Genomic DNA, 12,790 nt, shown 5'->3' with positions numbered 1-12,790 from the left:
GCCAATAAAGCGAGATGAGTGCCACAACCCCAGAGTCGGTCACAACTGGACCTACTGGTCAGGGGTCCCTTTACCCTTTACCTTAAGGCATCTGTGGTCCTGCATATTGTGATGGCCTGGGACTCTGGCTCGGACTCGGAACCAGAGGAGACTCAGTCCGCACCGGATCCTTTGCCTCAGACGGCATCTGAACCCAGTCTGGGACCTGATTCTGAAGAGCCCCAGTCTGCACAGGTTCCCCTGCAACAAGCACCAGCTGGGCCGAGTCAGGGGCCTGAGCCTGCCCTGGCTCCAGATGCGGGGATTACCTTGTTGCCTTCAGCTAGGCAATCACTTACAGCTGCTCCACTACCAGTTGGGTCAGGAGAGGCTGAGGCGACCTCTGGGTCCAGTAACCCACCGACATCTCCCGAACTGCAGAGACTAAGGTCTGAGAGAAGGAGACACCTGAGTACTTGCAGGAGAAGTGCTCGCTTTCGGGCAAGACAGGGAGGTGGGTCACTAGGGGATCAGGACCAGCCATTACCCCAACAAAGATAAAAGGCTGTCGGACCCCGCCCCAGGTTGTGGGAGCAACATTGCTGTTTGTCAGAACCTGCCTGAGACCCTGTGCCTGGTTTCCTGCCTGGCCCTGTCAGACTGACTCCTCATGGAACCCTTGGATTCGGGACCGGACCTGGACTGCGTTGCTCCATTACCCCTGGGCCCAGCACTTGGACTCCAATGCCCATCAGCCCCACCCATCATGGTCAACAGCCAGCAATGATGGGAGTTGTGTTTTTGTTGTTGGCATCCGTCTATTTCGGGAGACAATGGAGGAGTGCACCTTTGAGGATGAAGTCAAACTGCTGGAAGGTTGCAGCAACTGCTGAGGCTGTAGAGACCAATACGGGACAGACATGTTTTGTTTCAGCTGGGGCAGATGAAGGTGTCCAGTTTTGCTACTGCAGATGCACCATGGCATTTCTTCTCTCTGTGCTCCTCCCAGCAGGTCATCCCTCCTCTGGCCACTACTATGAATACACAACCTGACTTTCTGACTCCAGGCACTGCGGTCATCAGCGAGGAATTCCCACACTGCGGGGTTGATGTTGCCAACCTTCCTGACATATTTGCAGACGTGTTTGTCATGTAGAGTTGGTCTGCCAACAGGACTGGTGCCTGAAGCCAGCTCCCTATAGAGCACATCCTTCGGGATCCTGCCATCTTCCATTCTGTGGACGGGACCAAGCCAGCATAGACGTCTCTGAGACAGACGTGCAGACATGCTGGGATTGTGGGCTTGGGAGGGGACATCTTCGTTTGAGACTCTGTCCTGCCAGGTGATACCCCAAATATTCCTAATGCAATGCATGTGGAAGGCGTTGAGGCATCACTCTTGACAGTTGTAAGTTGTCCACGGCTCACTTCCATACAGCGTGCTCAACACACAAGCCTTCATCTTGTTATTGGGTGTTAGCATCATATTCTCCCATATCTTTTTGGAGACAAAAGCCACTGGGGGTTGAAGTCCCGCCACATCAGGAATGCTACAGGTTCCTCATCCCTGCTCTAATGTTTCAAGAAGTTAATGATTACTACCACACAGTTAATTAGCATAGAAGTTAATTTACAGGTTAATTTATACATTTTTTTAAATTTCTACCTCCCCCAGAGGGAGGGATCTCATGCAATGCTGCCTCTTTTGATCCAAAACTCATTCCTCCTAATCCCAAACGTGCTAAGGCTCATCTATGAGCTCATAGGTGAAAGAGAAGCTCTTGTTAAGTCTCAGCTCCTTTGCAACTGCAGGTTGGATGGAAATATTTGTTGAAATAAAAGATCAGGTTGATGGCTAATGTCAAGGCATTCCTTGAGGGTGACACATACCCCAGAACTTTCAGGAAGAGTAGAGCAATGTTAAAATCTAATTCTGGGTTTTCAGAAAGCTGACAAGTTTGCAGAAAGGCTGAGGCTGAGAGCCAGAGAGCATGCTTTTTATGCAAAAGATTCGCAGCATCTTCAAGTAGGAGGACAGGAAAAGACGCATGTCTGAAGCGTTGGAGAGTCACTGCTAGTCAGTGTAAATAGTCAATACCGTGCTTGACGGACCAGTGGACTGACACGGTATAACTTCGTAGCTTTGTAATGTACTTATCCTATACAGTGGTACCTTGGGTTAAGTACTTAATTCATTCCGGAGGTCCGTACTTAACCTGAAACTGTTCTTAACCTGAAGCACCACTTTAGCTAATGGGGCCTCTTCCTGCTGCCGCGCCGCCAGAGCACGATTTCTGTTCTCATCCTGAAGCAAAGTTCTTAACCTGAAGCACTATTTCTGGGTTAGCGGAGTCTGTAACCTGAAGCGTATGTAACCTGAAGCGTATGTAACCCAAGGTACCACTGTACTGTCAACACCATATGTCCTCAAAAGAGCAGATACCCATTTCCCCCCCCCCCGTGTATAAGACGCCCCCATGTATAAGACGACCCCTATTTTTTTTAAGCCCAAAATTGATAAATTAAGTAGTTTAGCTTTGGGGGGGGGGGGAGGTCACTTCCGCCAATCACTCATCCACTTGCCCGCCACTGCCGATCGCTTGCCACAGCCACTGCCGATTGCACACCTCACCGCAGCCACCAATTGTCTGCCCGCTCGCTGCCACCAACAGCCTGCCCCCTTGCTGCAGCCGCCAATCGCCTGCCCGCCATGCCACAGCCGCCAATTGCCCGCCCAATTGCCGCAGCTGCAGCCAATCGCCAGCAGGCCTTGCCGCAGCCACAAATCACCCGCCCAATCGCTGCTGCCAATCTCTTGCTTGCTGCTGCCATTAATCGCATGTCCCTCCTCTGAATTCACTATCCGTGTATAAGATGACTCCCAATTTTTGCCCATTTTTTAAAGCAAAAATCATCGTCTTATACACGGAAAAATACGGTAATATGCACAGATTGTACAGTGGTACCTCGGGTTGAGTACTTAATTCGTTCTGGAGGTCCGTTCTTAACCTGAAACTGTTCTTAACCTGAAGCACCACTTTAGCTAATGGGGCCTCCCACTGCTGCCGTGCCACCAGAGCACGATTTCTGTTCTCATCCTGAAGCAAAGTTCTTAACCTGAAGCACTATTTCTGGGTTAGCAGAGTCTGTAACCTGAAGCGTATGTAACCCGAGGTACCACTGTATATGTTTCAAACGAGCTTTGACACTTCTGCATCCAACCTTCCTGCATTCTGTTGGGACCACTACAGCCCTCGCAGTGGCCAAGCAGTGATTCTGCAACAGAACAGGATTTAAACATGGGTTCGTTTTTTTAAAAATTAAATTGTTATACTCGTCGTCGTATTATACTGAACCTTTTGTGTATTTTTGTGGTTTTGCTTGGCAGGCCGCCTAGAGAAGACTCATTAAGGGTTGGCTGGATAAATGCAGAAAATAAACAAGCAGATTAATAGGGCAGAGGACAGGAGTAAATAATCTTGACATGCCTTCCGGATCAGAGGTTGCTAGAAAAAGCAAGGATCTGCCCAGATATATTTAGCAGCGACAAGCATGTTTCGCTGCAAGACAACTATCCCCTTTTCTTAACTCTCAGCATCTAGTTATCTGAGGTAAATTATCTGAGGTAAATTCATGGAGGTTGCACTCTGGACCCCTCCGGACTGGTGGGTTGTTGTTTTTTGGCAGGGATATGTAATTGACACAATAATAGTGCGTTCATTATGGATTTATGCTGTACCATCCCCACCTCATTCCGCTTTGTCAGCTGTTCTGCTACGCTTCCCCAATGTTAGCACATTATTGCTGTCTGGAAGGGCACACCTGACCTGTAGCACAACAAAAGCGGAACAGCAACTTTGTTGTTGTTGTTGTTGTTTAGTCGTTTAGTCGTGTCCGACTCTTAGTGACCCCATGGATCAGAGCACGCCAGGCACTCCTGTCTTCCACTGCCTCCCGCAATTTGGTCAAACTCATTCTGGTAGCTTCGAGAACACTATCCAACCATCTCGTCCTCTGTCGTCCCCTTCTCCTTGTGCCCTCCATCTTTCCCAACATCAGGGTCTTTTCCAGGGAGTCTTCTCTTCTCATGAGGTGGCCAAAGTATTGGAGCCTCAGCTTCAGGATCTGTCCTTCCAGTGAGCACTCAGGGCTGATTTCCTTCAGAATGGAGAGGTTTGATCTTCTTGCAGTCCATGGGACTTTCAGGAGTCTCCTCCGGCACCATAACAGCAACTTACCCACCCCCAAAATATTTGTGGCATAAAAAGTTGCAGGATTTCAGACGCAAGTTACAGGATGTGCAGTCAGTGACTGGAAATGGAGCAGAATTTCTGCCCTGAAACTTGTCCAGGCATGAGCAGTGTTGGAAAAGGGATTGTGCAGAACTTTCCTGATACCATCAGGAGCACAAGTGCACACAAGAAAGACGTTAGCTGTCATGACGCCATGTTGCCTGTGAGGACCATGTGGAGTAGCATAACCTAGATTAATGAAAAATGATGGATTTGAGACAGATCACTCAAACACCACCTTGGGTCGCTCGAGGCAGGAGTCAAACTCCCCTTTCCTGACACTGTTTACTAGACAGCCCTGCACAAGGGAATGCAAAGGACCATATGGACAGGGAGCCGTGTGACCAGGATAAAACTCTCCCTGAGACTTCCCAAATAACCTTTCAGGAGGAGAGGCACGGCCCTGTATCACGCATGTATACACCATGATGACTAAGGAGGAACATGACAGACATTCATTATATTGTGAACAGCCAAAATACCCATTCCTTTCGTGATGTTGGAGCACAGGTTCACCTGATCACTTTATCGGGCCTCCGTAGGGCCTTTTTTTCAGCCGGAGCTCAGTTCCAGCGCCTCTTAGATGGGTGGTGTTATGTACTGAAGTTCTCCCCCTGGGCCAGCAGGGGGATACTGTATATAGTTTTCACTCAGGTCCACATATGCAAATAAAGACCAACTAAGTTAGTTCTTGGTATAAGCTTTCTTTAAGGTGCTACAGGAAGGAATTTTTTTATTTCGACTATGGCAGACCAACACGGCTACCCATCTGTATATGCAAATAAGGGATTGAAAGTGACGTTCAGTGATTGGATAGTTACAGAAAGCTGTTACAGTTGTGTTGTACTGGAGCTCTATATAAGCAGGCTGGCTGAACCCTTCAGTTCTGTTCTGTTCTGGCTTGTGAATAAACAAGAGCTGTTTGAAGAATCGCTGTGTCGTCTGATATGTTCACCCACAACTTACCAGGTGCCATTGCCATTCTAAGAGAACTAAAGATCTTTGCTTCTTCCAGTACACTGCATTAGTTCGCCTGTCTTCCCAAGTGATGCGTAAATTTTTCTGGAGACACTGTTGATGAAATCTTTTAAGGAGTTGGGGATAAGAGTTTATAAGTGGACCATGTTTCACAAGCGCACAGTAAGGTTGGTAGTTCAATAGCTTTGTAAGCAAGCATTTTGGTTTCCCTGCGAATTAACCATTAGTACTTCGAAGCATCCACAGAACTGAGCATTAGAATACAAGCGAAAAAAAGGAGGCTGTTTTGAGGAACTGCAGAATGAGGAGAGATGCCCTAAGACTGGAGGGAACTGCACTACTGTAGGGAACAACCTCTGCTTGAAATGACCGTGTTCTCCTGTGGTAAAGTGAATAATTTTTGGGAATTAATCTATAATGAACTCAAGAAAATTTTAAAATATACTTTCCCCATAAAACCTGAAGCCTTTCTGTTGGGGTTGATGGAGAAAGAAATTAAAAAGATGGACCAAATAATTTTTATGTATGCCACAGCTGCAGCAAGAAATATGCTGGCCCAGAATTGGAAAATACAAGAAATACCTACCATTGCGGAATGGCAGGTGAAGATGATGAGCTACGCTGAACTAGCCAGATTGACGGGAAGAATTCGAGACCAGGATGAACAGAAGTATCAAGAAAGTTTGAGTAAATTCCTCTTATAACTCTTACAACGTATAGCAGATATAAGTTAAATAAATAGAATACGCGATATAAGAAAACATAGGGTACTCACTGAAAGGGTGGAGGGAGGTCATAAGCTCGGCAGAGATAAGGTAATAATGTGATTTATGTGTATTACAATTGTATGTGTAAAGAAAACAATAAAAAATTATTGGAAAGGGGGGAAAAGAAATGACTGTGTTCTAGAATCTGGACTCCCTCCATGCAGACTGAAGGCATAAAGAGGTAAATAAACCACATTTCTTAAAGCTACGACAGTATCCACGTGTCTCAATTCTCCAAAAGAGCACAGTCCCCAGGTGATTTTCCTGGAACCACACAGACTCTTGCCACCCGACTTTTGCAACAATATTTTTAAATGGTATTGCTATATACCCATATGTTTCCATATCAAGACACATTATCCAGGGGTATTCTTCCCCCAGTGTTGTACTGTGCTACTGTTGTAAACAAAAATTGCCCTTTTCCCTTGTAGGGTATCCAAGAGCCCATATAGAGTCCTTATGTAGGTTCCCTATTGGTAGGAGAAAATAACAGAGGCCAACCAGAGAATATTGAGAAGCAAAGCAGCTAGTAAGCCCGATCTTTATTGATCTGTTGCTACAGGGTCCTCACTCACCACACGAAGGAGGGAGGAGGAACCCAGAACAATGGTGCACAAGGCCTTAAATAGACTTTTGAAATTGCCACCCTGTAGATCAAGACCACCCCCCGAAACATCATACCTACATCACAGAAAAGGCGGTCTAAAACAGAAATTTGAATGTTGTTTTTCTCCTGTCCTTGTTTATTTCCTGTCTGGCAGGTTACTTGATTGGGTTGCCTGGGGAGCCTGGCCAGTCTTTTGTAATGATAAATACTTAGTTCCTGGGCCAGGTCACAGGCTCACCCTATTCAAACACAGACATATCCTTAAGACAGGATTTGTGTATGGAGGATGAAATTAATGGACTATGCAGAACTGGATAAACTAACAGGAAGGATTTGAAATCGGCGCGACCAGAAATTCACAGAAGACTGGAGTAAATTTACAGACTATTTGAAAAGTATTTGTGAAGATCAGACGACGCTTGTAGGTTTGCAAGAAGTTTTGTGAGGAGTATTATTGGAATTATTACAAAAATGGATAAAGCGGAGGATGATTTGTTAAGAGATTTAAAGGTAATATAAAACTGAGTAATGCAGAAGAAGTGATTATAACGGTGGATTTCCAGAGGTGCTGATGGAAGTCTAAAAAGATTGTATAAGTGATAAAGTTGTGTGGTATTTATATGTTAAAATCAATTATATGTTAAAATTTATATGTTAAAATCAATAAAAATTATTTAAAAAAGAAACAAACACAGGGTTTGTGAAGGAAAAGACAATGGAGAGGCTTTTCCATTTTCCTTTGACCTTACAGAGAAAACATTTGGTCAGTTTGGGACAGTTTGGGAATCAAAAATGGTTCCAGGTCGGTCTTCCTGTGCTGATCTATGTATGTGCTTGGTTGGTACACTTATGAACATTACCATATATCTAAGACCTCAAAATTCCTATCACACTACTGTTTCTCTACAGGTTGCAGCAAAAAGCCAGCTTAAGCAGTTCCCTCGCATCCCCCCAAGCCTAACCGAAACTACTACTCCCAGCATGCCTAGCGAAAGGCCGGCCGCCTCTACAGTATTTTTGTCCTCGCCAAAGGAACAGACCGACCAATTACAAGAAGTCCAGAGGCGCGCGTGGTAGGCCAGTTCACCAATGGGAAGCGGGCGAAGGGGCGTGGCCGGGAGATTTGAACTGGCGAGTCGAAGGAGGCAGAACTGCGTGCAGGATCTCGGTAAGGGGACATAGAAAGAATGTGTTTAGTGGTGCTTGATTTTTATTGCCGTGGGGGGGGGCCGAGAAAAATATACTGTATATAATATAGGATTCTGTCTGGTGACCACACGGTACGAGGATTATCTTGCATCGTCGACTGAACAGCCTTTCCTGCTTTTAGTGCCTTCGGCGGCTGCAATGCGCAGAAAACAGATCGGGAAGTTTTATACAACGTGGAGATCTATCAATGTCTGAGGATCATCCTGCCCTTGATGGATCTCCATGTTGCGAAGAAAGAAAGAAAGAAAACTCCCCGACAGGCTCTTGGTATTCAAGCTGCCGTTTAAAGGCATAGGAGCAGGGGCTGGTTAAAACGTTGGCAACTAATGGGAGGCACTGGGGTAGGTTTTGCATGAAGACCTCACCAAGGGGCGAGGGATCCAACAGACCGTCTTTCACAACCGCAAAACAATATTATAAAACAGGTTCTCAAGCTCCCTGAGCCTGAGACCACTTGAACATTGCCAGGAATGTCAGTGGATCGTGTAATAATCTTTTTTTTGGGGGGGGTAGGGGGTTCTATGCTGAACAAGCACTCATTTTTGCTCCTGGGTTATATGAATTTAAAAATGAGTATTCCCCCGACCCCTCTTGCATGGGGATTGTTGTAAAAACTAGTGACATATGAAAAAGGAAATCGTGCCCTAAGGCCAAGCTGCTGGTTACCCCCCCCCCCCCCGGGGGGAAATTAGCCTTGTTAGCCTGTTTGATCTGACCATCCTCAAAATAGCCTCATGTTTCTTCAGAAGAAACAAATCCAGTATAGGGCCAAAAATATGTATTTTGTGGCTATTCTGCAACATCTCCTTGGATTTTCTGAACAGAGCACCACAGACCACAGTCTGCGTTTAGAATGTTCACCACACATCAAATATAATATACATTTCAAGCCAAACTGTCGTGGGAGACCTGTGAACAGGATCTCCTGGGGCTTTTTGGTTTGTCTGTTTTTATAAATGTTATTAGCTGCCCTGAGATAGGGGGTTCAGATTAGGACCCAGGTTCAGAGAGTGAGAGGGTTAACTTTCCCCTCTTACGCTGTTTTCCCAGTCCACATAATTCTCCACACTCAAGCTGCTGTTTGTCCCTTAGTGTAAAACACAATATCTGTATGTTTTTGCTTCCCTTCCATTTGCGAACATATGAAAATATCCTGATACCAGCTTATTAATTTTAGAGAATGAAGGACTGAACTAATCTATATTGACTTGACCAACGGTGCTAAGCCACTTGGTGATACAGGATCATTCCAGATATTCCCAGTCCCCTGGTATTTTTAAATGCAGGGGCAAATGTATTTTATCCAATGATAGCTTTACTCTAGCAGATACTTGATTTTTGCTAATCCTGTTGCAGTCCTCTGCACCACTGCTAAAAACATGACTGCCATACAAAAACTGCTTTTTATTTATTTGCTTACTGACATTGCAACCCTAAGAATATCTTATCAGAAGTAAACCCTATTGAATTAAATGGGGCTTACTCCCAGTAAGTGGATTTAGGATTGCAGCCTTGTCTATTCGGCCCCCATCACACAGTGATGTTGGCTCAGGCCACAACAGCTTAAAATATAAATAATAAGAACAAGAATCAAATGCAGTTTAAGATGTGGATAGTTCAGTTGGTTAAAGTGTGGTGCTGATAATGCCATGGTTGGAGGTTCAATCATCGGAATGGACAGCTGCATATTCCTGCCTTGCAGGGGGTTGGACCAGATGTCCCTTAGGGTCCCTTCAAACTTCTGTGATTCCAAAAACGTGCTGCTCATATTCCCTCTGTTAAATATGATAGGCCATGCCAAAATATAACAACAGATAGTGGTAGAAAACCAGGATATATATAGGTAACGGTAAAGGGACCCCTGACCATTAGGTCCAGTCGTGACCGACTCTGGGGTAGCGGCACTCATCTCGCTTTATTGGCCGAGGGAGCCGGCGTACAGCTTCCAGGTCATGTGGCCAGCATGACTAAGCTGCTTCTGGCGAACCAGAGCAGCGCACGGAAACGCCATTTACCTTCCCGCCGGAGCAGTACCTGTTTATCTACTTGCACTTTGACGTGCTTTTGAACTGCTAGGTTGGCAGGAGCAAGGACCGAGCAACGGGAGCTCACCCCGTCGCGGGGATTTGAACTGCCGACCTGATCGGCAAGTCCTAGGCTCTGTGGTTTAACCCACAGCACTACCCGCGTCCCTTTAGAATATATATATATATATATAACAGATTTGATGAATAGATTTTGAAAGCAATGATTCAAAGTATTAATCCATTAGACTTCAGTTTTTGTTTTCAGCTTTCCCCTTGAAAGGAATTCCAAAATGTTGGATTTGCAGTTCTCAGAATTGCTAAATGGTGACTTTGCACAGCACTTCCTTTCAACCACGTGTGGCCCCCGCTAGACATTTCCCATTTTCCTCAGTTTCAGGATGTTTCTGATCTGCTCCGATCTGTCCCTTAAGACATAAATTGAGCCCTTTGGAAACGATTTTGTGAACATGGCCTGAATCCCGAAGTAGAAGTGAAGGCACTGCCTTACTACAAAGCCGTCAGAAGTGATTGCTCTTTTCAGAGAGGACAGCTGTTATTAAAACCCACATTTATAATCTTGCAACAAATGAATGCATTGATTAGCCGGTACAATCAATCAATGAGTGCCTTTGGCCGTTAATCCCTTGTGGCTGAACAGGGCTGTAAATTTGTTGCCTTAGTAGCATTAAAGCAAGACAAATTTATCATCCTGTTTTCAGTTGCTGGGCTCTGAACTTCAGGAAGGTTGTTGAGACATTGTGAAGGACTCCGAGGAGAGTTAGGTGGTTAGCTGGCATGTGGCTGGTTATTTGCTACTTCCCTGCTTACTGGAGCAGAATGGTTTTTCTCTGTGAATGAATAGATGACATATGAAATTGCAATTTGTTTATCTCACCATCATCTCCTTATGCAAACTTAGTTGACTCGTGTATGCATGTCCCCAGGGTTCCCAACTGCACTATACATTTACAGAAGTATCATACCACTATAAGCAATCATGGCTTTCCCCTTTGTTAGGTGACTCCTCCTTCTTCTTTGGCGATCACTCGTAGCCGAGTAAGATTGTCTTCCATAAACACGATTTTAACAATGAGTCCGTAAGTGACTGTGGAGGCCAATTCTGGATCCACATGTCCTTCCACAGTGGGGGCATAGGTTTCCAGGCAGGAATTGACCACGGTGTGGCCAAGTGTGCCTTCCTCTTAGCACGTTTCTCCCTTGCATCCTAAGTTCGAGTGTCTTCAAAGCCCATGAAACCTTTGGTAAAGGCTGTTCTCCAATTGGAGCGCTCGCAGGCCAGTGTTTCCCAATTGTTGGTGTTTATACTACATTTTTTTAAAATTTGCCTTGAGGCAGTCTTTAAACCTCTTTTGTTGACCACCAGCATTCTTCCTCTCCCAGAGCTATAATTCCTATACAGTGGTACCTGTTCCGGAGTACCGTTCACATCTAGAAGCAAACGTAACTAGTGATGGCAAGTCTGCGCATGTCGCTTTTCACTGCTTCTGCGCATGCACGTGACGTCATTTTGAGTGTCTGCGCATGCGCAAGCGGTGAAACCCGGAAGTAACACACTCCGTTACTTCCGGGTTGCCGCAGAGCACAACTCGAACGCGCTAAAACCGAGGCGCATTCAACCTAAGGTATGACTGTAGTTCCCTGGGAAGAAGGATGGATTGTTAAACCAACTGGGACAGAGGTTTTCTACCTTTTTGAGTCCACAGCTCCCTTGACCAACCACGTTCTTTCTGCGGCACCCCTGTGGGGCTCAGGAGCCCAGTTATGTCACCCTTTGCCTACAGAGATGGGAGCCTCTCACCCTTTTTTTTGAACACCCTCCCTTGTGGAATGTTCCCTCAGCCTCCTTCCCTCTCCTTGGGAGTCCTCCAAGCTGCTCCCACCACCACCTTCTCAAGCCGCCCCACAGGAGCCTGGGAAAAGGATGCCCATGACCCTAGTGGCCCAATGGAGACTGGTCAAAGGTGAGGCCAGCACCTTACTTTGGGTGGCAGCAGCAGGAGCTGTCAGGCCTGCATGGCGGAAAGGCTCTCCTTCAGCACCGGACACTCAGCTCCCAGGCAGGCATTGCACACAGCAAGCCCAAGTAAGGCTGGCGCAGTACCTGCCTGCCTGCCCGGCCTCCGACTTGTCTGTCCATTTCTCAACAGCAAGGGCTGGCAGACTTACTGGACTTCCTCACCCACTTGCCTGCTTGCCCCGAGGCTGTCTCAGCTCCTGGCTTCAGCAACCCCTGGCCTGGCCCCAGAGGCATCATTTGCCTGGGGAGCTTGTAGACAGGGCTGCTGCAGCAAACAGCTGGACAAGCCTTTGGGAGGCAAAGATGTGAGAGGGCATCAGAGGAGGGAGGGAAGGAAAGAGGGATAGAGGCCAGCGTTGCCCATGGCACCCCTGACCACCATTCAAGGCTCCAGCGGGAAGGTAAACAGCGTTTCCGTGTGCTGCTCTGGATCACCAGAAGCAGCTTGGTCATGGTGGCCACATGACCCAGAAGCTGTCTGCGGACAAACGCCGGCTCCATCAGCATATAGAGCGAGATGATCACGCAACCCCAGAGTCGTCTGCGACTGGACCTAACAGTCAGGGGTACCTTTACCTTTACCTTTAATAACTCTCAACACGCTACAGTTCCCGGGGGAAGTCCTATCTTTTTTAAGTGGTACGATATTGTTTTAAACGAGGAATGTGGATGTGGCCAGGTTTGGAGAGTTTCTTCGAGAGCAATTCAGCACCCGCTCAGAATCAACAGGGATGTGAAGACTCTGGCGCTGCGCATGTTGACATGCTCCTGTCCTCTCTCTTTAAAATATTTTTATTAGGAATTTCAACATAACAAATTATCAAACCATATAATAGCGTACATTATTTCCCCCCCCGTTCCCCCTCCCTTTCATCCGTCCCTCCCCTCCCCTC

General features: G+C 46.5%; 1 protein-coding gene across 3 annotated transcripts in view; it reads left to right on the top strand.

The window, feature by feature from the left end:
* Nucleotides 1–6,202: 6,202 nt before the first annotated feature.
* KIF18B (kinesin family member 18B) overlaps nucleotides 6,203–12,790 on the top strand; it is a 30,348-nt gene continuing 23,760 nt past the window's right edge. For 2 of the 3 annotated variants that reach the window (XR_013978546.1, XM_080976645.1), the window contains exon 1: nucleotides 8,114–8,173. Coding sequence is in view for 1 of the 3 variants with exons in the window: in XM_080976645.1 (XP_080832771.1) it covers nucleotides 8,159–8,173 (15 nt within the window). In the remaining 2 variants the exon portion in view is untranslated. Of the gene's footprint in view, nucleotides 7,134–7,532; nucleotides 7,792–8,113; nucleotides 8,174–12,790 lie in introns of those variants that run through there. The other variant, XM_080976646.1, reaches the window with a different exon arrangement.

The sequence above is a fragment of the Podarcis pityusensis genome (assembly GCF_964106645.2).
Source record: "Podarcis pityusensis genome assembly, chromosome: 13".
In the NCBI taxonomy this organism is placed as follows: Eukaryota; Metazoa; Chordata; class Lepidosauria; order Squamata; family Lacertidae; genus Podarcis; species Podarcis pityusensis.
The sequence above is the reverse complement of the archived record's forward strand: the minus strand, read 5'-3'. Positions and strand labels throughout refer to the sequence as shown.